Genomic DNA, 24,761 nt, shown 5'->3' on the forward strand with positions numbered 1-24,761 from the left:
ATTTCATGGCTGTTGTTATTATCAAGCCTACTTGAGTAAAATATTCCTTCTTACTTTTGAAGGTGATGGAGTCCAAGGACTAATGGTTCAAATGTTTTGACAATCTAGAACCCAGAGGAAAATTTGACCCATAATGACATGTCTTTCCTTATAAGTCTTTTGCTTTAATAACTACCCTCCTTGTATCTTTACCTTCTCCAGTTCATTGAGGGTTCTTGATTTGTTTTGTTTTTTAACTTTAATGTAAGTCATCCAAACTGTTTTTGAAAAGTTGTCACACATTCTAGAAAATATTCTGGTAAAAATAAGTACATAAAGAATCTGATCCAATTTACATAGAATATTAAAGTAGAAGGGACCCCAGAGATTATCTCATGTTGTGTAATAGAAAGTTAATATATGCCACAAATATAATTTAAATTTTCCTAGTAGCCAATTTAAAACATGAAAAAGAAACAGGTCAAGTTAACTTTAATAATATGGTTCAGCCCTGCCTGGTTTGGCTCAGTGGTTAGAGTGTCAGCCTGTGGACCACGGAGTCCCGGGTTCAGTTCCCACTAAGGGCATGTACCTCGGTTGCAGTTTGTCTCTGGCCCTGGTTGGGGTCGTGTGGGTGGTGACCACTGGATGTGTCTCTCTCACATTGATGTTTCTCTCTCTCTCTCTCTCTCTCTCTCTCTCCCCCTCTCTCCTTCCTGCTTTATCTAAAAATAAGTACAAAAATGTCCTCGGGTGAGGGAAAAAAAGGAAATAATAATAATAATATGTTGCATTTGATGTAATGTATTCAGAACATGATTTTAAAATGCAATCAATATAAAATTATAAATGAGATCTTTTACTTTATTTTTTATACTAATTTTTATACTGATTTATACATATTTAAAATTTCTAGCATATCGTGGACCAGCCCCATTTCAAAGGTTCAACAGCAACATAGATAAGGGGCTATCAGAGTGGGCAGTGATAACCTCAACAATTGCCTTCTTCTTTCAAACGTATAACCCATATCAAAAGAGGACAAACGGCATACCCAGGGTGTCAGCTAGTCAGTGCCAGAGCTAGACCTAAACCCAACACTTGGTTCCAGTTCAGCCTCTTCATCTGAGTTGCAGAATTAGGTTGGGGGCTTCGACAAGATTGTGAGCACTCAGTTAAGATAATAAAAATCAACTTTAGACAACTACCTACTACACTGCAGACATTATACTAAGGACTTTATCTTCACTACTTAAAGCAACCTTGCAGGATTAGGATTTTTATCCCTGTTTTCAGAATAATATCTAAAAGCTCAGAGATAGTCAATTGCCTTCAAAGAGGCCAAGCTTAGATTGGAAGCGGGTTCTCTCTGACTGCAAAGCCTCGTATCTTTTTCATGCATTGAAGCCTTTTGCTCCAATATAAGACCCTCTAAGACTGTGACTCCTAAGTGCAGTCTGAGGACCAGCAGCACCCATGTCACCGGGAGTTGTAGAAATGCAGAATCTCGTGTCCTATTCCAGACCGACACACTGCATTTACCAAGATTCCAGGTGGATTGCATGAAATGCAAGACAATTCAACAAAATTCCAAATTTCTCCATGAATTGAAATTGTTTCCCAAGAAAATAATAGGTCTGTATCCTGTGGGCACATCACAGATACCTTTGGGATTGATTTGAAACATTCAAGGAAATGCTAGATTGGGTCTTTAAGGTAGGAGAAATCAGAATAAATTTTTTAGTTCAAAAATGGGTTTCCAGAACTCAAATCTTGAAATTATAAAATGTTCTATCTAGCATGACAAAACCTGCCTCCTTCTCTCCTAACCTCTTCTATTCTTCCTATGCCATAAGTATGTGGGCTTCTGTTCCCACCAGATCCATGGAGTGAGTGGGAAATGTTAATTTATCTGAATGGGACGATGTCAACTTTACATGGGGAAAAAAGTGGTGCAGGGAATCCTTATCAGACACAAAAAGCAATCAGTGGGTAATAGAACAGTCAAGACGTGGTCGTCCACGGCAGAATTTGCAAATCATCATGCACTGGCTCCCAAGAGTGCCCTCCATGACTTGCAATTGGGCTCTAACTCTAATTGGTGTTCTTAAAAGCAGCTCTCGCTATTGAGTCAAATGTTGATCGTGAATTTATTCTGAATCTCTGCAGTCACATTTTTAGTATTTTCCTCCTGTGCCATGATGCCCTCAGCTCTTTCTATCATTCATCATGAGGCAGTTAATTAAGCAGGTATTAATACATCCGGACATTCTGGGTAGAACGTGAATGATGGGAGCGGCACGGGTCCTCTCCAAAAGGCTGGGTCTGCGTGAACCCCATTTACCGAGGTGTTTTCCCTCTTTCCCATTTCTTAACTCAATGGGGCATTGCCAGCTATTTTTGCCTTTCAGAAAACAACAGCAGCGCGACGTGTCACCGCAGGGCCTCTAACCAATATTTCATTGTGTCACGCAGGGACCGCGCAAGCTGTGTGTTAAAGAGATGAACAGCGGCATGGCGAAAAAGCAGGCCTGGCTTATAAAGAACAAAATCAAGGCATTCTATGCTGCGGTGGCTGCGGATTGTTTCAGGGATGGTGTCCGGAGTCTCCTCCAGGTAAGGTCGGCAGGGAGGGGGTGAGTACAGAGGCGGAAGACAATCAGCCTTCCAGGTTAATGAAGCTGCCGGAGCAAATGGCTCCACGTAGGCAGTCCAACCTCAGAGATCCATGCAGATGTTTGAGGAATTTGTTGTGAATTCCCGGGGACAGGCACAGCGAAAACGAAAGCGGAGAAGCTCGATTACAATGGATGATGAGTGATACACTGGAAATGGAAAATGAGGTTGCGTTTGGCCAACAGCATACATTCTGTCCTCATATTTATTGAAATGCAGATTTGTTCTGATAGTTGACGACATTCAGGATCCTATTAAAACTTCAAACTATTTTTGCATTGAACAATGCTCAAGTCAGGCCTTCTTTTCCTTTTTTTTCTTTTGCAAATGGTGTGAGGGCAGCTGCTAGACTAAATAAATGCATGGTGATCTGGGCAAAAAAATAATCTCTCTGTCCTCCTAAATTATTTCCAGAATGTTGAATAAAATGTAATAATCTCTGTGGTCCAACACAAAAGCCCACAGTTCTTCCATCTTTTCTCACTTATTCTTTCTATTTTCCTCCCCTTCTATATTAAGTACCTAAATTCCTCCCCTTGTTCTGATCTTCCCAATTCAGAGAGCCAGAGTTTCCTCAAAATAATCCAAGAGTTCGGCTTTCTAATTATCTTGGCATTAACATGGCTGAGTAGCCCTGATTCTACAGATCCTGAATGAGTCATTTCACTTTCCGGGTTACCACACAGGTGTGTCAACACTCCAAACAGCATCCGGCTAACTCTGATGCTGGTGTAGGCAGAAAAGAAAAGGCATGGGTTAATTTGAAATATTTTGGGGATCAGGAGTCTCTGATGCACCGCTGTCTCTGACACCCCCGATGGACACGTGCATCATGACCGCACATGCAGAGAAGCCATTTCTGAAGGACCTGTCACCTCCATGAGCCTCTTCTCATCGGCTCTTAATTCACTAATCATGGAAAGAGAGGTCATTGTAAGACACCGATTTTTCTTTCAGTCTCAAGCTACTTTTCAGTAGCTCTTTGGTCAAATATATTGGGAAGGTTACACATTCCATGGAAAATTATCACAGTAAATTGGAAAAATAATAAAAATTTTCACTGGGAGTAGCACAACAGACAGCAGAAGAACCGGGAGAGAAAAGACATAGGTATGAAAATCTACTCATATAATAATCCAGAAGAAATTGTAAAAAAAAAATAAAACAAAAATGGCAGGGCATAAGGTTGTTCTCATGAGTTTCTTCAAAGAGGAGTGGAGTCCAGAGGAGTCATGACGAAGGGCAGGACAGAGGTAGCACAGGGAAGCACTGACGTGATACCATTTTGGATGAAGACTTCTTTGCATCTAAGAAGTTGTAGTACGCCCTGGCCGGTGTGGCTCAGTTGGTTGGGCATTGTCCCATGCCCATTTCTGGTTTCATTCCTGGTCAGGGCACATACCCGGGTTGCAGGCTTGATCCCTGATAGGGGGTGTGCAAGAGGCAGCCAATCAATGTTCCACTCTCACAGGGATGTTTCTCTCCTTCTGCCTTTCTCTCTCTCTGAAAATCTTTAAAAAAAAAAAGACGCTATGTATGGCCATATCCCCAAACTGTAGTCATGGAAAAGACTAACATACTGCCATATATCTGCGGAGGGTCAAATGAGCTGTTCTTTACCTGTACATTTCTAAGAGCAATACACCAAAGGTGGTGGAAGCAAAGCTTATTTGAGGAACTCTCCATCAATGCCTATCTTCTTCTACATGCTACTGACCTTTCTAAAATGTCCTGTTTTGGTCATTTGTTTCACTATCCTCGTGACCCAGAATGTCCTTCCTTCACGCCACTGCTCTCCTTATCTTTACTTGTCAACATCTAACCAACTGCAAGATCCAAGACCAATGCCACCTCTCCCATGACGCCGTCCATGAATCCTCAACTGGAATTCAAGGTTTCTTTCTTCATGCCTCCAGATATTCCTACTGTGTTTGCACTTGAACTAAAATGATTTGTGTGTATCTTGTTTCTTCCCCTTTATCCTAAGCTCCTTAAGACCAGAAACAACACCTCACCACTGTCCCACAGCACCTAACAGTACTTTGCAATTAATAAGAGCGCAATAATATTGCTGGATTAAATTTAATTAACTGGAAGTCATATCCTGTCATCTAATGGGGGGAATGAAACTTCTGATGTGGAAGATGGCTATTAATAAGACTGTCAGATAAAAGAATTAGGTTCTGGAAACATAGCTCAGTTACTCTTCAATAAATAATGTTAAGTAAAAGTTTCAGTGATTTCTGTATATAAGAATTTTCCAAACATGGATTTTATTGCTAATGGCATTATGGATATAACAGGTGGAAATTAGCTTTGAACCACTAAGTTATAACATGCATGCCAACAGTTAAGTCAACCCTCACTCAATTTTAAATTATTGAACCATTTTAATGAGGGTGTCAGAAGAAATGCAAATGACTGCTAATTTAGAAAAGCTACATTTCTGTCATCTAAAATCCATTTATGGCTGAGATGATTTAGAACTAATCTTCCTATTTTATGCTGGGGTGTGGGCATGAAGGACATGCGCTGAAATGTAATCTAATCTCCAGAATCACCGGAACATTACTTCTGCGCTCTTTTGGACATTTTTTTCATTTGCCAGGGTGGTTTCCTAGCATGGTCAGGATTTCCCATGTGTTTATCTCCTCTGTTTAGGCCTCGGGCTTAGGAAGAATGAAACCAAACACTCTGGTGATTGGATATAAAAGAAACTGGAGGAAAGCTCAGTTAACAGAGATTGAAAACTACGTGGGAATCATACAGTAAGTGATGGCTTTCGAGATGTGTTCTTGTTTGTAAAGCACTAACCAGGGCAGTACATGACATTGTTAGACTACATTAAATTGCCCGAGAAGAGGACATTCCCCTGGCACTCTGAATTCTTGACCAAGTGAAAATATACTGCCAAGAAAAGAACTTGAGGGAATCGTAGCATCAGAGGAAAGAGGGTGGGGGAGAATTCGGCGTCAAAGCAAAAGGTCAATATTAAGAATTATAACCTTAAAACCTATTTATGAGATTAAAAGCAAAGGCCAGGTAGGTAAGAAAGGAATTTTTCTTTCCAAACAACTGGACTCTTGGATTAGCTGGTGTGCCCCATTCAGCCATTGTCTTCCCCCTGAGCCTTGGGTAATGAAGTCACGGGCCCAAACCCTCAGCTCTCCCTTTGTTCATGGGAGGGTTGCACGTGCCAGGTGCCTGTGCCATGTAGTAGGGTTGGTGTATGTGCACAATGTCAGTTTTAAATGGTACGTGACACCCGATACTTAAATATCGGAAGAGTCTCGGGATAAAGGTAATAATGATAGTCGTTCAAGAATGAACAGGCACCAGGCTAATGTCTTTAACATGAGTTATCCCTTTTAATTCTCACAAGAAGGCTTTGGAGTAAGCACTACTACTGCTCCCATTTTATAAGGCGAGACAGATATTAAAAATTAAGTAACATGCAGCACATGACAGAGTTGCATAAATAACAGAACTAGAATTTTAGCCCAGGACCATCTGAATTCCAAGCGTCAGCTCCTGACCACCTGTTAGGCTGCCCCCAGAAGAACACACGTACCCTGAGCTCTGCCTGGCCTGGCTCCTTCTTTTGCATCAGAGAAGACAAATGCTACACTTATGGAGAGGCCCAGAGTCCTCAGTGACCATTCTAGAAAAGGGATCCTTTCTTCCAGGCTTGCAAATACTTCACCAGGTCCACCTCAAGGGAGGCAACATGAGCTGTGGACAGCAGCCATCCTTTGTGTCAACAGCTCTGAAAATGGAAGATTTCCTCGGCCCGGGCCTGGCTTCCGTCTGATTTCATATCACAGGGTAGAGAACATGCCTTAAGAGGTCTGAAAAGTCCATAATACACAGGAAAGAAACCCTCACCCAGCAAAACAAGCATATTCTCAGCACTTCTCCCAGGCCATGTCTGCTGGCCCCTGCTAGAAGGAGCACCACATTTCTCGTCATTTGGGGGAGATTTAGGCAACACAATCAATGCATTCTAATATTAGTTCTACTGAAAAGAAGCCTAAGAAAATAATGTTTGTCTTCTGAAATTATACGCATTACTGACCAAACAGAAATCCATTTAGCCTTCCTAACATGGGAGACCCGTGCATTAAATGCTGTCTCCTGAAACGTGTTCTGCAAACATACAGAGTCCAGAAGCCACGAGCTGCCTCCTGACTCCTGCAGGTGCTCTAGGTGAAGTAGGTTAAGCCTAAACCAGGTGATCAGGGTTAGAATTTCGCCAGGCTTAGCGAATAGCATTTTGATATGTTTAGAATTACAGTCACTTGCTGACCTGACGTTCTTGGAAATGGATTTAGATCTGTTGTCTGTTATTCAGATTTTTCAGTACAATTTCATCTTTATCTATGGGGGAAAAGGGGATCAAGGGGAAAGAAATTTTACCTTCACTTTTGGGAACCAAAAAGGGGTGGGACATATAAGAAGAAATATGTAATTCTTTAGTCATAGAGTCCATTATTTGATACAAAATTACCTGGAATCGTCTTCTAACCTCCTCACCACCCCAAACAGTCTTTGTGGGGTCGAATGACCCTTTCACAGGGGTAGCCTAAGACATAACAGTAGCAAAATTACAGTTATGAAGAAGCAACAAAAATAATTTTATGGTTGGGGGTCACCACAACACGAGGAACTGTATTAAAGGGTCATGGCATTAGGAAGGTTGAGAACCACTGGTCTAGGTATTCAAAGGGACCAAAATAATCAAACCTAGTAATATTAAGCTAAGGAAACTTCTGACTCTTATACCAAACTAATAATTGGTCTTCTTGGTGATAAAGTTCAGTGTTAAGGTGGCTCAAACTTGTACTAGTATAAAATGTAGCTGACTTGGTAAAGTAAAATGACTACCATAGCAAAGGGGTCAATATAGAAGGAAGACAACGATACACCGTATTGTATGGTATTTGTCTTTCTGACTTTGGTTTTGTTTTGTTTTCTTTTCTTTTATGACTTAAACACTGTATTATTGTTACCATAAGGATATTATTACAATAGTTTAGTATTTTACCATTCTTAATAAAATATTTAAATGCCTATAATATTCTTAATATGGTTTGATTTTCATTAGAATCTGTACTAGTTTTTGTTGGCTGCATTAGCAAATCATCTCAAACTTAGTGGCTTAAAATAACACATATTTATTAGTTGATAGTTGCATGGGTTAAAAGTCTGACACTAGCTCACTAAGCTAAAATCAAGGTGTGGGCTGGGCTGTGTTACCTTCTGGGGGCTCTAGGAGAGAATGTATGGTGTTGCCTTTCCTAGCGTCTCCCAGAGGCTGCCCGTTGCTAGTGGCCCTCTTCCTTCGTCGTCAAAGCCCTTGATGAGTCAAATTCTTCTCACCTCACATTACTCTAACCTCCTCTTTAGCCTCCCACTTCACCTTCAGGGACCCTGGTGATTACACTGGGCCCACCCAGGGAATTCAGGATAATCTCCCCACCTCAAGGTTCTTAACCTAATCACATCTGCAAAGGCCCTTTTGCCATGGAAAGTAACATATTCACAGGCTCCAGGGATTAAAAAGTGCATGGCTTTGGGGGTCTGAAATTATTATGCTTAACACAGAATCCAAATTTTATTGTGGAACACACTGTCTACTTTTTATAATCTAGGACAATTAGAAACAAAATTCATCAGGAATTTACTTTGGGGCACTTTTACTAGCATGGATCTATTTTGTTAAGTGAAGATCACATAGTTTGAATTTTGAGTGAATATTCATATTATACTGAACATCTTTATGTCATTATTTGAAAATTCAAGTTTACTTTGGCTGATGAAGTCTTGTTGGTATATAGAGATTTGATCACAAACTGCATAGTTTCTGGGGAAGGATGACCCAATGGTAAGGGTCTTGATCTCAAGAGCCGTAGAAGATTGAACAAAGCAACTCCCAAGGAGAAAGTTTAAATGAACTCAAAGTGCTAATTGGTTTGCCATACATTTACAGGCAGAGAAAGGAATCTACCATAAGAATGGAGATCAAAGAAAGTCTTTCTTTCCCTTCTAGATAATCTGACCTCATTGGGTTGGGTGTAGAGAAGGCACAACAGCCAACTTCAACAGCACAGGGTTGCCATGAAGAACTTGGCTTCAAATGGTCTGTCCAAAGTCAAGGGTGAAAGTTCCTTCCAGGAACTGGAGACATTTTTAACTGGGAACTTGACCTCAGAAATGTTGTTTGATGCCCACTCAATGGGCAGAGATTTGGTTGATCATTTCTAAGGGTCTTTACAGTCTGAAAACTCTCTGTTATAAATATTTCAGTGATTGTTTTGCTTACATTCAAAAGGAGTCAACTTTTACAAATTACATTACAAGCTCTTAATCAAAGTTCTAGTTGATAGTCTATTTGACTAAATTGGTCCCAAAGTAAATGAGTTAGTTACCGTTCCACAGAATACATTTTTTTTAAAGGTAGAAAGGGAGAACAAACAAACAGAAAGCCTTCAGCTCTTGGTTGTATTCTCAAGTGAATTTTCTTTGTCTGATTACATTAAAATCCTAGAAGCAAATTTAATATTTGTCCAAAGCTTGAGGATGAAAGAGTCATTTAAATTACTAACCACTTTCCTTCCACTTACAGCGATGCATTTGATTTTGAGATTGGTGTGGTCATAGTCAGAATCAGCCAAGGGTTTGACATCTCTCAGGTTCTTCAAGTGCAAGGTATGTACTTTATTTATTCAATCCACACACATTTATTGTGCCCCTACTCCATGCTGGCATGGAGTTCTAGGTGCTGGGGTAGACCAGTGCACCATACAGACAAAACCCTGTAACAGTGGAGCTTACGTTCTTGTGCTGACCTGAGGTTTGTACACTTCCCGTGCTTCCCCATTGCTAACGCCAGTGGCCTTTGTCCTGCTGACCAGAAATATAGAATAATCCAGAGCTGTCATCAATTATTCTTCTTATCACAAAACCACAAAGCCAGCATCACTGAAAATAAATGCCTTTGGTAAATTAACCTGTCGAATTAATTTCTGCAAGATGTTTCCAAAAAAGGGAAGGTTCTTTCCCCAGAAAACCATGGATTTTGTTTTTAAGAGTCTATGATCTAGTTTACAAGTAACATGGAAATGAACCTGAATGCAGCAGGCTACGAATCACTAATCTACGTCAGACGCAAAATCACTAATTCAGATTAGTGACTCTGCTTTTTCCCTATGGAGGATAGTGAGCCCACTGATACAGGATTTTTTAAAATTGACCTACACAGTTCAATTGACTGCCATTCAACTGCACCTCCTAGTTCAATTGACCCGCGTAGTTCAAACCAGCATTATTCAAGGGTCAACTATACTTGTTTAGTCTTAAAGTTTAAACATACTCTTTTGTGTATGAAATAAAGAACACATCAAGAAAGTCAGTGAAATATTAGGACAGGACACTAATCCATGACTTATCTCTTTAACTAAACTTTATAATAGAGTCCACTGAAAACATGGCACTAATACAAAGGATTTTTGGAGGTACCTCTTATGCAGCAGCCATGATGTAGGTAACAGTACTGGGTACACCATTACTAGGAAGAGTATTGAAAACAAGTATATTACTGTGATAATGGTATAACAAGGTATTATGGGAAAGGGAGGAGAGACATCTATCTCCAAGAAGGTCTCCTGGAAAAAGTAACCTTTGTTTTGGGGATCTAGTGGATGAGAAGGAGTTAACTAGGCAATGTTGGGGAAGAAAAAAATGAAAGAGTTTGGGGACTAGCATTCCTGGCAAAGAGAGAGCATTAGCAAAGGTGTGAAGATGAGGGACTATGGGGGAATGCAATGTAGGGCAACAAAATGCAGAGCAGTGTCACTTACATGAAAAGCTGAAGCGGACAGTAGTGAAATATGGGGCTGCTGAAATAAGATCCTGATTTTAAAAGCCCTCATTAGCCATATTAAAACATGTGGATCATATTCTGTAAGCAATTAGGAACTCTTAAGGAGATTTAAGTGAGAGAGTAATGTGGTCAAATTTAGGTTTTAAATCTCATATTCTTTCAATTACATTGGCATGGACTCAGTGAGGACCATAAATGGAAACGGAGAGACAAATCAAAAAAGATTTTCATATCAATCAAAGCTAGAGACAGTGACAGTCTGAACTAGAGCCAGGGAATGGAGAGAAAAGAACAGAAATACTTTGGAGGTACAAAGAACAGCATTTGGGTTGGTTGGATGTACAAAGTATGGGAGAGGGAAGAGGGGAAAAAGGTTCCTTGTCTGACTAAATGAATGGTGGTTCTACCAATGGAAATGGGAAACACAAGAGGAAGAGTAGGTTTAGTGAAGTGATGCCTGGTTCACTTTTAAAGAACCTCCTGTGGGAAACCCTACTGGAAATGTCCAATAGGCAGTTAGACAGCTCCGGTCTTAAAGGAGAATTGTGAGTTGTAGATGGAGATTTAGGAGCTATTATGGACCAAACTGTATTCCCTCAGAATTCATATATTGATGTCCTAACCTCAGATATGACTGTATTTGGAGATAGGTTCTTTAAAGAGGTAAGTAAAGTAAAATAGATCAATAGAGTGGGCCCTGATCCAATAGGACCAGTGTCCTTATAAAAAGAGATTAGGACCCAGACAAGCACAGAGGAAAGGGGGGTGATGGCCATCTACAAGCCAAGGAGAGAAACATCAGAATGAAGCCAACCGAGCCAGCACCTGGGTCTTGGACTTCTGGTCTCCCGAATTGTGAAACATTTATGTTGTTTAAGCCACGAGTCTGTGGTATGTATTATGGTAACCCTACCAAACTAATACAGGAGACATCATAGTGAAGGTGAAAACTGAAACTATCGTACTGGAAAATACAGCCAAAAGAGTATGTGTAGCCAAGAGCTCAGGGCACCAGAAAGGTTCACAGAGAAGGAGGAGGAAAGGAGCGATCACAAAGGCAGAGGAGCCAGAAGGCTGGTGTCATGGCAGCAGAGTGCTCAAAATGAGAAGAATCATCAGTATCGGGGAAAACACCAGAAAGATTTGTGAATAAAATGTAGTTGACACAGCACAGATAATCTTAGTGAGAGTAATTCCTGTAGACCGGTGTTGATAGAATCCATATTACAGTGGGTTGAGGAGAGAATATGAGATGATGACACAGAGAAGATGGATGTGGCCAACCATTCTGAGAAATTTAGATGCTAAGGAGAGGAATGAGACTGAGGAGTTTCACTATAAAAAGACCTACAGACCTTAGAATGGGAGAGAGAGGCATGTTTTCAGATTGAGAGAGTGGGCCCAGGAGAATGGGAGAAATTGAAGATAAAGGTAAAAAAAGGAAGGGGGAGTATAACCCATGGAGTAAGATCCCGGAGGAACAGGAGGAGTCAAGGAAAGGGTAGGGATGAAAGAGTCGGCCTGAAACAGAAGAAAAATGCTTCATCTTCTAACATCAGAGCAAGAGGTGAAGATTGATGAGGTGTGTGGTTTTGTAAGAGTGGAGTGATCAATCGAGGAGGCTCGTGCACAATAGTCTCAATTCTTTTTCTGAAGTTGGAGCGATCTCTCTAGTTGTCCAGTTTTTCTCTAGCAGCTTTGCTTTCCAGGATTTAGGAGGACCGGGACTTTACTGGGTAGGTCCAGCAGAAAGGAAAAGCCTGCAGGGACTTGAGAGCACTGGCACCTGATGGGTCCAGGTTCTCTTCGGTCCTTCCACAATCATCTCCACCACAGAGAAGGAGACCTGAGTGGGTTAGGTGAAGTTTGGGATGCAGCCATTCTGGTATATTGTAAGGGAGGAGGAGAAAGAAGAAGACATACAGATAGAGTTTGTATAGGGTAAAAAACCACTATCTGATATGTATAGTCTATGATTATGTAGGAAGAGCTTTAAAAAAATTGAGAATAGACTCCATCCTATGCAAAATTGTAGCATAGAGGTTATCTTTAGTACTTTCAGTCTTCATTTTTTATGCCCCTTTCTCTTTTTATGGACCTTTGACATTTACAGACCAGATATATTAATTCCCTCTCGGCATTCATGATTCATTTATATATTCCTTCCTAGTTGAACTTAATACACTATTAGTAACAATAGCTAACATTTTGAGTATTTACTCTGTGCCATGTATTATATTTCATGTTCACATATATTACATTTATTATCCCGACTATCCTATGAGGAAAATATGACCATTGATCCCATTTCACAACTAATGAAATGGAGGCTTACCCAAGATTCACAAGGCTAGTAGAGCTGAGATTCAAACACATGTCTGTTTGAAGCACTGGTCTACCTTTAAGAAAGGAAAGCTAGAAAGGACTATGACTTACATATTGAGAGTCAATGGTAAAACCTGAGATACAGGAATGGAACAAGGTTGCTTCTACCTATCCCTTCAAAAATCTAACACAGAGGTTGCCTGTCTGTGGTAAGAGAGACTGACGTTGAGGACCAGTATAAGAACCTAATATTGGCTGGTTTGGCTCAGCGGTTAGAGTGTCAGCCTGCAGTCCGGAGGGACCCAGGTTCGGTTCCCACGAGGGGCACGTACCTCTGTTGCAGTTTGTCCCTGGCCCTGGTTGGGTTGTGTGAGCGGCAACCACTCGATGAGTCCCTTTCACATCGATATTTCTCTCTCTCTCCCTCCCACTCTATCTGAACAAAATATCAAAAAGTGTCCTCGGGTGAGGATAAAAAAAAAGAACCGAATATTGAGAGACCTGTTGTGTTGCTCAATTTCTATATTTTACTTTAAGTTTGTCTGCCTTTTGTGCTATAATGTTTTTCTATCTAAACAATGAGAATACAAAATATGCTTGTATTGAGATTATATATTTGCTTCATCTGTTATGATGATCTCTTCAAGCTGAAAGGTGTGATGTGGCTGAAAAAACATGGCTCCCACCCATCACTGCTCCATCCACCAAAATGCGCCATCAATTTTGTTCTATAAAGCAGTACAGCAGCTTGTTCTGTGTGTAGTATTTCTGAGAGAATCCTGGCAGTGAACCGCATCCCCTTTTAATTTCCCAAGGGATGTATCTGATTTATATCAACTTTGATGTTTGAAATATTTCTGCTTCTTAGTCAAGAAAGGGAAAATACAGTTGGATGCTAATAAAATAATTATAAGTACCAATTATCTAGGGTAAACAGAAAACAATGTTATGCAAATACATGAAGAACGGGCAGAAAAACAACAGCATAAATGATAGGAATTAACTTTACGCCACATTTCCATGCATTGTTTTGAAGTTTTTGTAATTTATGCCACAACCATCATATTAGATTTTGAATTGGAAGAAATAAGCTTGTGTTTCATTATATTATACTGTAATATAAGGCTTAATAAGAGCCAGATAAATCTTAAGTATTGCATTACACTATGTTAATGATTATCATCATAGCTTTTCCAACATAGGCACCAAGGTGTCATCACACATTATAATTTAAAGAAAATATTAGCAATTCTGAGAGCCCATATACTGTAGTTAATAAAGCAGTGAATAGAAATCAGCTTTATAGGTAATTTGCCAGCTAATGACAATTATTTCTATACTGTGTCACAGGGTTATGTGAAGAGAATAACTTCTGTATAAATAAGATCGACGCTCATACCACTCTAGTTTGTATACTGCAGCAACTCATCCAGTACTGGTGGCTGACAGTGTCTCTTAATAAATTAATTTATCGCCTGACAACACAAAATACACAGTATTTCATGTTGCTCATTTCCCAAGGGTATTTAGCAAGTTTGCCAACTTCAACAGGGAGTCCAGATTATTCTGGTAGGAACGAAAGTGATGACACGTGATTTGCGATATGTTGCAGGTGAGTGGTCCGTGTAAGCATGGCACGATTTATGACCATCTCAGGGCACAGGGATTCTGCTGCCCCTGAGGAAGTGGCTTAGCAACACAAAGACAGACGGCAGCGTAGTTCATAATTACCTGATCAGACAGTGACCACTGCAGGATTGCTTCCTGCCTTCCGTTCACCCAGACGTCACCAGGGCTGCGGCATGCAGATTCCCGTGAGCATTTCCAGCTTCGAGTTGACTGACCAAGGAAAGAAGCGTAATTTAATAATTAATGAAGTGGGAGGGGATGCCATTCCCCAGGAGGCTTCCCAGTTCTCCCTCCTGTTGTAAGAGAATTGACTACTCCTTCTTCTTAAGATTCAAGTGAATTGTAATGAGTAGACTCCTGCCTATTTCTAAAAAGCATCTCAAAAAAAAAAAAAGACTGAGGATAGAATATTGGAGGCGATCTAGGCAACTAAATTGAGTTTCAAAATATGGTCACGCTGGTAGGTTACCATACAATCAATTTATAAAGCACTTGAGAATAGAGTAACTACTATCCACGTGGTTTGGTATTTGCATGAAGACGCGGCTCAGATTCTCTCTCTGTTTTTACTGTGAGAACTGTCTGGGGCTGTGTATGAACAACCGGTTAGAAACCCCCTCAACAGGGAGACCCTAAAGTCTAAGCTCTTTTATCCAGCCTCAGGAATTCTCTTCATCTTGGAATGAGAAAGGGCAGGATATTATTCTCTCTCTCTAGTATTGTGGCTTTGCAAGTTATGATGGAGTATGGAATTATCTAACATGGGAGATTAAAATGTCCACCTGATGCTCAGGTGGTGGGCCTTTCCAGGGAAAAAAACCCTTTCCTTGCCTTTTATTCTTCTGATTAGTCCCACCTGTCCTACCTTCTGTCACATTCCAGCCTGGTTTATACCACCAGCCCCTGTTAGTGCCTCTTTTTAGATTGTCTCTAGCATTAACTCCACTTTTTTCAAACATTGTCATTTGTACCCGCCCCCTCACACGTTACATACCCCATCCCTGACAACTGTTTACTTACTTATCACACTCCCTTTGAACTTCATTAATAGTACTGGCCTGTTCTTTCATTTCAGCAAACTACCCTTGAGTTCTCGTTATGGTGGTAGGCACTAGCGAAGAGGTGTGGACTCAACTAAGAATGTGAGAGAGGGAGTATGTGAAGTCTAAACACAGGTTTGGAATCTGACAGACCTGGATTCAAATCCTGGCTTGACTCTTTTGGGCTATGGGGCCTTAGTCAAATTATTCATCCTCTCTGTGTTCCACTTCACATTTGCAAATTGGAATAGAGTACCTACCTTACAGATTTATTATTTTGCATTAAAAGATATGATGGTGGTCAAGTGTTTAGTATTGTACTTGGCACACAATAAACTCTCAGTAAACGATGGTAATAAGATATAACCTAAGCTACACTCCAGGAGTTTGCAGTCTAGTAAAATACACATGTAACTTAAAACTCTATTCTGTGTCACACAGACTGGCACTGGAGTAAAGGTTGCTGCAGTGTATTCTGGAAATGTAGAACATTATGTACATTTCTCAGATTGGAAAACTTGGGGGTGGTTTCTTTAAAAAAATGCAGATTGGGCCCTGGCTGGGTGGCTCTGTTGGTTGGAGCCTCATCCCATACACCAAAAGGTTGCAGTTTCAATTCCTGATCAGGGCACATACCTAGGTTGTGGGTTCAATCCCTGGTTGGGGACATATGAGAGGCAACTGATCAATATCTCACTCTTTCTCTCTCTCTCTCTCTTTCTCTTCCTCTCTCACTAAAATCAATAAAAACATGCCTTGGGTGAGGATTCAAAAAAATGCAGATTGGGTATTTCTTCAACAGGCAGATGTTGGCAGTCAGGGACATCACTGAGGAAGGATGATGAAGAGGGGTGAACCCCAGAATTGGAAGCAGAAGACGGGTGACTAGCTGTCCAACCTCAGACAAGTCACTGGAACTGACAGAACCCAAGTTCCCTTTCCATTAAAATGGGGAGACTGTCGCTAGCTCTGCCAGCATCCCGGTACTGCTGTTAGGATCAGATGAGACACTGTGTGGATAGGGCTTTGTGAACCCTAAGATCACAGGGGGAGCAGTGACGGTGGTGGTGGTACCAGTGATGAAATGAGTCGTAGTCACTGTCAGCTTTGTGGTGGTCAGTTCACATCTCTCCGTTCGGTCTACCTCGGCTCTCGGTCAGCTAGGCGGCACTCCTGTTGGCAGACATGTTCTGACCAAGTCCGCTCTTGATCTCTTATGCAAACAGAGGCAAGCAGTACACCAGAGAGATGATTCAGAACAGAGCATCAAAACATCACTTCTCAGTGCTGAAATGAGAAAAGGAGGGGGTGAGCTGAAGGAGGCCTTAGGTCACCTACAGTGTGAATGATTCAGAATTAACTCTGATAAGAACTTGCAAAATCCCTGTGCCGAGGATCGTACCGCTGTGTGGATCCGAAAATTCCAGACGGCCAACCAAGCCGAGTTTAGCCTTTAGAATAGACGCTGTCTCCACTGTCTTTGAAGGCACTGCTGAATCTGCCTCATTCAAGCAAAGGCTGGTTTTGTTTCTCAGACCTGGAAGTTTGCAGTTTGCTGTCCGGGGACGGGCTGTGTACATACCTTCAAGCAAATTGTTGGAGCGGCTCCCGGTGCACTCAGCCAGCTGACTCTGTTGCAGAGGAGGATTTATCTTCTCCTTTGTCCAAACTGGAGGACAAAGAACATGGCAACCAGTGGCTGATCACAGGGCATGCCAGCCAAAAAAGGAAAGCAAAGGAACCCCCAACTGTCCTTGCAGTTGCCCCCCAAGAAGCTCACAAATGTGTACCTTCCAGATGACTGCATAGAGCAGTTACTCCGCAGATGCCCCAAAATGTGGGTGATAGCTAGGGGTACAGTGCATAAATACATGGTCTATAGAATGCACCAGTCGCTTTGTTCTTTAAGAAGCTCCAAAGCACTAGGCAGAACCGTTGTTTATTCTTTTTGCAATGCTAGGGAAAGGGAAAGGTTACAATTTTCCATTTCACAGATAGGAAATCAGAGGCATAGAGAAAGTCAATGACTTGCTTAATGTCACATAAAGCCAGCAGCAGAGCTATAATCGGTCACGACGCCACGTGGAATGTCGCTTGTGTTCATCTTTCAAAAGTCGGGGGTAAGCAACTCCTGTCTGAACTTTAATACCGTCAGTCTAATTTCTCAGATTTTCTATAGCTGCTGATCTTGAGAACCTTTGAAGCTTTGGGGAAATCACATGGGTGATTTGACCTTAAATCTCATGCCACTGGCAAAAGATTAATTGCTAAGACCTGGAAAGGGGCCAGACAATTCTGTGTAGCTGAATAACAGCACGGGCTAGGGATGTGACTGTCCTGACAGATTTAGTTAGTGCATAATTGATAAATCTAGAGTTTGTATAGCTTCGCTTCCCAGATAGATTAGGCAACAGACTCTGAGGGTTGACATTTACAGAGGCCCTGGCAGTGTTCCGTAACATTGAATCTAGGTTTTCTACTCTCTGTCTCAGAACATTGCTCATTTTCTAAGGCTCTGTTCTCAGCAGGCAAGAAGATGAGGGGATCTGCCAAGAGGCCACCTTGCTCTCTGCAAGCCAGAACGCCCATCACTCTTCAGCACTGTCATATGACTGCTTTTAAGGTCTTTATTTATACCCTCATCCAGAGCAGGCTGGGGTGAGAGAATGAGGCAACGCATTACATAGCAGCTAGAGATTTTTCGTCACAATCCGAATCCAAAAAAGATAAAAGGCAGCCAGACACAACCACAGTTTGGATAGTGGGTCTAAAGCATGGACAGGAAATTCTGCGTAGCCTGACTCTTTTTCCAGACTCAAATGTCGTGAGACCCTTTTAGTCATTTGAACTCAGACAGGCACACAGACGTCTCAGCTTTTACTTCTTTCGCTGTGATCGCTCCAGGAAGTATTTTGCTTATTGGGAAGAATTGTTTTGGTGGATATTTTTCACTGTAATTTGGATTCAGAACCCATGAAGTTTATTATAAGATTTGGTTATCTCTCCTTACTTCTTGTTCTCTGGCTTTGTGTTTTAATTCGGGAGGCATTGTTGGGTGCCTGATATACCCAGTATACTTCTGTCACTCTATCACTTCAGCGGTAACTTCTCTGACCCCGGAGCTCAGGTCAGTGAATCAGTGGCTTTCAGTGTATAAGAACTTATGTACAGTGGACCTGGCTTTGGGGGTTTTGCTGGAAGTGAATAAAAATGTCATTTAATAGCCCTTACAACTAAAATCCTAGTGACTTTATATCATGTTATAATAATCATTTCATTGCAGATATACCATTTTAAATATTAAAAATCGTTCATAAGCGTGTTCCTAAAAACGCTGTCTCTCCATGGAAGTAGGGTACAGACTGACAACCCTCAGAAGAGAGGGTGGCGGGGGGAGGGAAGAGATAAACCACAGAACTTATATGCATGTATGCATGACCAATGGACATGGACAACAAAGCCAGGGACGGGGTTGGGGGGGTGGGGAGGAGGGTGTCAATGGGGTGAAAAAGGAGAAACATCTGTAGCAAAAATAAAATAAAACAAAAACAAAAAAAAAACAACCCAAAACTGCTGTCTCTCTGAGCTCAGTAAGTGACTTTGTCTTCTCTCATCAGATGAACTAGAGAAACTGGAACAGGAGAGGCTGGCTCTGGAAGCCACTATCAAAGACAACGAAAGCGGAGAAGGCAACGGGGGCATCCGAGGCTTGTTTAAAAAAGCTGGCAAGTTTAACATTACTAAGCCCACTTCTAAGAAAGGTAAGTACTTTTACATTTATGGGCGGGATTACAAGGTGCAGCACTCCTACAGACTTGTGTATCTGTAGGGGTGAGAAGTCAGCGTCTAAGCCCCCGAGGCATTGAGTAAGGACTACAGACGAAAGGCAGCATGGGTGAAAAGTAGAAGTCCTTGCCAGTTATCAATACTGTGAAGCTCTTTGTACTATCTTACTTTCTTTTGAAATGATAATATTTGGTTTGGGAGCAGATTGAGTGCCATGAAATAGAAATTTCTTAGTTAAGATGAAAAGGGGATAGAAATTTAAAAACCAGTACCCAAACTGGTTTATCTACATCCCCTACCACACACACACACACACACACACACACAAATACACACACGCACACACCTTACAGACATTTCAGAAGTTTGAATAAGAGATCCAGCTAGAGCTCCAATTTCAAAAAATATGTTTGTCACAAACCAGGATTCTGGACTAGAAATTTTATTGATACTAGTTATCTGTAGATTTTGGCTGAGTAGTACACTTATATCTACATATCAGGTATACATCCCAGGAACAGAGGACCGGAAAATAAGAAATCTTGCTATAAAATTTTATAAACTGGTGAATCAAACATCTGATATATATTTTTAATTGCTCTTTGCAGAAACAATGCAGCTTTGCATTTAATGAGGTCCACAGCGACCTCTGCTGGTAGAAAATTGGAATGTTAACATTTATTTCTGCCCTGTACAAGTAATCCTATGGTTACTAAAGTCATTCCCTGGTGTGAGGCCTGAGAACGGTCATTCTCGTAGGAGTCAAATAGCAAGATCCAAACTGAGATTTGGCAGGCTTCTGAGTTAGGCTAACAGAATCCAACCTTTTGAATAGGCTATCTCCACCCTGGAAAAGCTTGGTTTTGTTTCCTTGTTTTCCTACGATAGCCCAAGGGTGAAATTTCACTGTATATATATAAATTATTTATAAAATATATTTTTATATACTCCTTCAAATATTATAGGTACCCTCAGGTACCTGGAACATTGCATGGGCTAGTAAGTAAGCCAAATATGTATTGGCACCCTAGGAAAATGATGTGTTTAAATCTAACAGTGGTGGTTTATCAGGACTTTAAGGATATAGATTTAGACTAAGACAATCTGATGCTAACTAATATCTTTTTTCCTTTCCCAATATTTGGTTTATTCATGAGAATCTGCTCTATTCAATAGTGAGTCTGGAAAGGCAATGGAAAAAATCAGAAGTCCTAACTCAATACTATACATTAGCTGATGGGAAAGAGGGAAACATTAATGTACTTACATGAAAGGGGACTTGTGATATATTCTGGAAACTTGTTTCTGCATCAGTACTTTTGGCAAAAATGCACTCCTCTGGCCCTGGCTGGTTTGTCTCAGTGGTTCAAGCCTTGGCCTGTAGACCAAAGGGTCTTGAGTTTGATTCCCAGTCAAGGGCATGTACCTGGGTTGCAGGTTGGATCCCAGCCCTGGTCAGGGTCATGCAGAAGGCAACCAATTGATGTGTCTCTCTTACATATCTCTCTCTCTCTCTCTCTCTCTCTCTCCCTCTCTCCCTCTCTCCCTCTCTCCCTCTCTCCCTCCCCTCTTTCCTCCCGCCCTCCCTTCCACTCTACCTAAAAATCAATGGAAAATATTCTCAGGTGAGGATTAACCAAAAAGAAGGTGTGCTCCTCTGAAAGTCAACATGTCTCATTGTTTGGAAAAGCAAAATAATGTTCTGTTTTATATTGAACACCTAAAATTCAGACACAGCTTAATGTAGGCCCTTTCACTGCTCTGGGCTTTTGTTGGTTAACAACTCTTTTGAGTTCTAGATCAAGGCCAACTCTGCTCCAGGTGCTCATACTTGGTCCCCTGGATGCTTTGATGTGCATGTAAGTGGGGGCAGAATTTGGACCATTTTGTAAATGCATTTACTTTCTCCCTCGGCAGTCCTAGGGAGATAAAAACAATATAAGATAATTGCTTCAGAATGGACAGGCCCAAAACATGAAAACAGCAAAAGACAGAACAAAGGATCCTTAGAACCCTTAGATCAGAGAGGAAGCTCCGAGCGGCTGTCAGCTCTCCTCTAAGCACTACAGTGACACCATCTCTTTGAAATAAGCAATAAAGTCACCACTTTAAAAGACATGGAAATAAGAAATAATATATACAGTGTAACAAAGAAACCCCTACTGGCAAATAGAAACAAGGGCCCTATTCAAGCACTGGCCTAGTTCCCTGGAACACGTTCATTGTGTCCATGTTAGATTGAAAATTGCATTAAAATTTTTTTTAAGTATTTTATGTCCACCCTTCATTATAACGCAAGTAAGGAAGTTTTATCTTTCCACATTTCCTGGCGTTCTCATCTCATTCACAGAAATTCAAGTAGCTCAAATGGCTCTATCTTAGCTTCACAAAACTCCTTGAAAAGAAAGCAGAGGAGTAAAGCCGTTTGAGGATAGGACCAAAGGGTCATACAAGGTCACGATGCACGTGGTCCCTGGCCACCTTTACAGCCCAGGCACTCGTGGGATTTACACCGAAAATTGCACTCAAGTGAATGAATTGTCTAATGAAGGAATACTTCCGACTCAATTGCTTATTTCCAGAAAAATGATCACCACATGTTTCACTTTCAAGTTCATCTGAAAATATGATTGAGCCCTGGCCAGTTTGGCTCAGGGGTTGGAGCGTCGGCCTGCAGACCAGAGAGTCCCGGGTTCGATTTCTGCTAGGGGCATAAACAAACAAAAAAAAAGAAGTAGAAAATATGATTTAATTATATCTGAAATTTGGAAAAGTCCGAATTTTTTTCCAGATAATTTAGCATTGTTATATGTCTAAGTAATAATTCCACTCTGAGACCAATTACTCAGGACCTGAAAATAATCCTCAATGAAAACTATAACCATAAAACCAGTATCAAAAAAGTTTGAACTACTGAAGGTGATATAAATTACTGTGGTCCTCTATTTTCCTGAATAGATTTACTGGAAAGTTATTCTGTTTCTTTCCTCAAAAGACAAATGGATATCCTATTTTTCTGTCATTACAGACAGCAGCATTAACACAATCCAGTCCATGCATGTGGGGGAGTTCAACCAGAAACTGGTGGAAGCCAGCACCCAATTTAAAAAGAAGCAAGGAAAAGGCACAATTGATGTTTGGTGGCTGTTTGATGACGGAGGTAAAGTTTTCTGGAATATACACCAGGGAGCAGAATTTCCGTGTTGTTAATAAATTTCACAAACAGCATGGGAAGGTATATAAAAAAGGTAGCAGTTAGAGAATAACATTTCTGTGTTCTCCAAAGACTTTAAATTATTTAGGAGCTGGGAATGTGGGAATGAAAAAAAGATGTAAAGCCATTGATTTCCTTTCAGTTGAATATACTCATCTTTTCTGTATAATTTACTTTTTTTTTTTTCTTTCAGGGTTAACACTCCTTATCCCCTATATCTTGACTCTCAGAAAAAAATGGAAAGACTGTAAATTAAGAATCTATGTTGGAGGGAAGGTTAACCGCATTGAAGAAGAAAAAATTGCGTAAGTCACTTTACCATGCGTGTGTTAGAAAAACGTGGATGTTTGTTGTTCTAATGCTTTAATTCATAAGAACTGTAAGTGTCTTAGGGAGACAATAGATTTAAAAACAAAGCCACCACGACCAGCTGCATGGTTACTTGGTTTTCTGGTCAATAAATTATCTGCGTAAGTTTTCTCATCACTGTCTTCAAGTCCTATCCCTGGCCACAGACACTTTCAGAAAGGATTTGTCCCCAAAGCCTCATCTCAGGTCTTGGATGACATTCTCATGATCTTGTATAATGTTCATCGAGTTCTTCCCGGAAAGAAGAGCCTGAAGGAAGTCGTGTCCAATAGCTTCTTCCGGAAAACTCAAAGGCGCAGCCTCTAGCACACCTCCCTTAAACGAGAACAAGGAGCCCTGGCTGGTTTGGCTCAGCGGTGAGAGCATCGGCCTGGAGCATCGGCCCGCGGACCAGGGAGTCCCGGGTTTGGTTCCTGCTAAGGGCATGTACCTTGGTTGCAGTTTGTCCCCGCCCCGGTGGGGGTCGTGTGGGTGGCAACCATTCGATGTGTCTCTCTCACATCGATATTTCTCTGTCTCTTCCCCCCTCTCTCCTTCCTGCTCTATCTGAAGATAAATGCAAAAATGTCCTCGGGTGAGGATAAAAAAAAAAGGACAGAGAGATTGCACCTGGTCCTCCTCCAGCCCTGACACCAACCAGTCACTACACATATCTGGGTCCCCGGCTTCTCATTTGTTCTTTGAAAGAGTTAAAACGGATGACTATTAAAAACACTTCTAGTTAAAAAATTAAAAGTCTCACTGTATTAGTCTGTACCTTTATTGATTTACTCACGGAGAGCTGGTGGGAAGTTGTGAGGACAAGCCTGCCGAGTGTGGTGCAGCCAGAGGTCTCTGGCGGAAGTCTGAAGAAGAACCTTCAGCCATTCTCAGCCCCTCTGGCCTGTCTCCGTCCTGAGCCCTTCCTGGAACCTACTTTCAGAAATCACAAAATAATGCTGGGCTTTTTCAGTCGTGGTTCTGTATCTTCTCCCCCTTCCTAGGAGGTACTCTACGTTTAATTTCTCTTAAACAGGGTCATATTAAAATGGAAATGACCATGATGTCTTTGACAATTACATTTTCCTAAAGCCTCCAGTGTCTTATTGGGACAACTAATAAAAGTTGAAAATGGTTAGTGGATTGGATAACAGTATGATACCAATGTTAAATTCCGGGATTTCAAAATCTGTATTCCATATAAGAGAATGTCTTTGGTAGGAAGGTGGGCAGGTAGGTAGAAAGCAAGCAAAAAAAGAAAAAAGGAGAGAAAGAAAGATGTAGATAAAGACATATATAAAGAAAGAAAAAGAGAATAATAAATCAAATGGGGCAGAGCAGAAACAATTGATGAATCTGCGATTTCTTTGTACTATCCCTGCAATTTTTCTGTAACTTTGAAATTATATAAAAATTTTCCATTGCCAGTGGGGAAAACCTTCAATATATAATAATATATTGTCAACTGATGGTTGTTGGTATCAATTCAACGCCAGCAGGAATCCCCAGTTTGGGGTGTGGTGAAGAAGGAAACTTCATTCAGTGCAAATAGCTCAATTGTGATACAGCGTGTCTGTGAGAGCAGCGGGTTGTGAGGCGGCCCTGGGAGAGGTGGCCCTGGCTGAGGTGGCCCTGCTCCGCTCCAGTGTGCTCCACCTGCTCTGACCCAGTCTGTTCTTCCTGCTCCACTTTGCCCTGCTCCACGGAGCCTCCTTTGGTGTTTCAGCTCCAACTGGGAAGAGGCCGTCTCTGTCTTTGGAGCAAAGGTGAAGTGCACTCTCCAAGCTTTGGAGCAAAGGTGAAGTGCACTCTCCAAGCCAGAGAGGAGCAGACTTTTATAGAGAGGAGTCCCCACCCCTAGTCCCTGACTGGTTTGTCCTCA

At 41.3% G+C, this 24,761-nt stretch overlaps 1 protein-coding gene across 3 annotated transcripts in view; it reads left to right on the plus strand.

The window, feature by feature from the left end:
• SLC12A1 (solute carrier family 12 member 1) overlaps window positions 1–24,761 on the plus strand; it is a 92,102-nt gene that overhangs the window by 53,816 nt on the left and 13,525 nt on the right. For all 3 annotated transcript variants that reach the window (XM_036261163.1, XM_036261147.1, XM_036261155.1), the window contains exons 17-22: window positions 2,455–2,595; window positions 5,317–5,423; window positions 9,281–9,363; window positions 19,149–19,292; window positions 22,346–22,477; window positions 22,725–22,836. In XM_036261163.1, the coding sequence (XP_036117056.1) occupies window positions 2,455–2,595; window positions 5,317–5,423; window positions 9,281–9,363; window positions 19,149–19,292; window positions 22,346–22,477; window positions 22,725–22,836 (719 nt within the window). The remainder of the gene's footprint in view (window positions 1–2,454; window positions 2,596–5,316; window positions 5,424–9,280; window positions 9,364–19,148; window positions 19,293–22,345; window positions 22,478–22,724; window positions 22,837–24,761) is intronic.

Source organism: Molossus molossus, unplaced genomic scaffold (genome assembly GCF_014108415.1).
Source record: "Molossus molossus isolate mMolMol1 unplaced genomic scaffold, mMolMol1.p scaffold_m16_p_1, whole genome shotgun sequence".
In the NCBI taxonomy this organism is placed as follows: domain Eukaryota; kingdom Metazoa; phylum Chordata; class Mammalia; order Chiroptera; family Molossidae; genus Molossus; species Molossus molossus.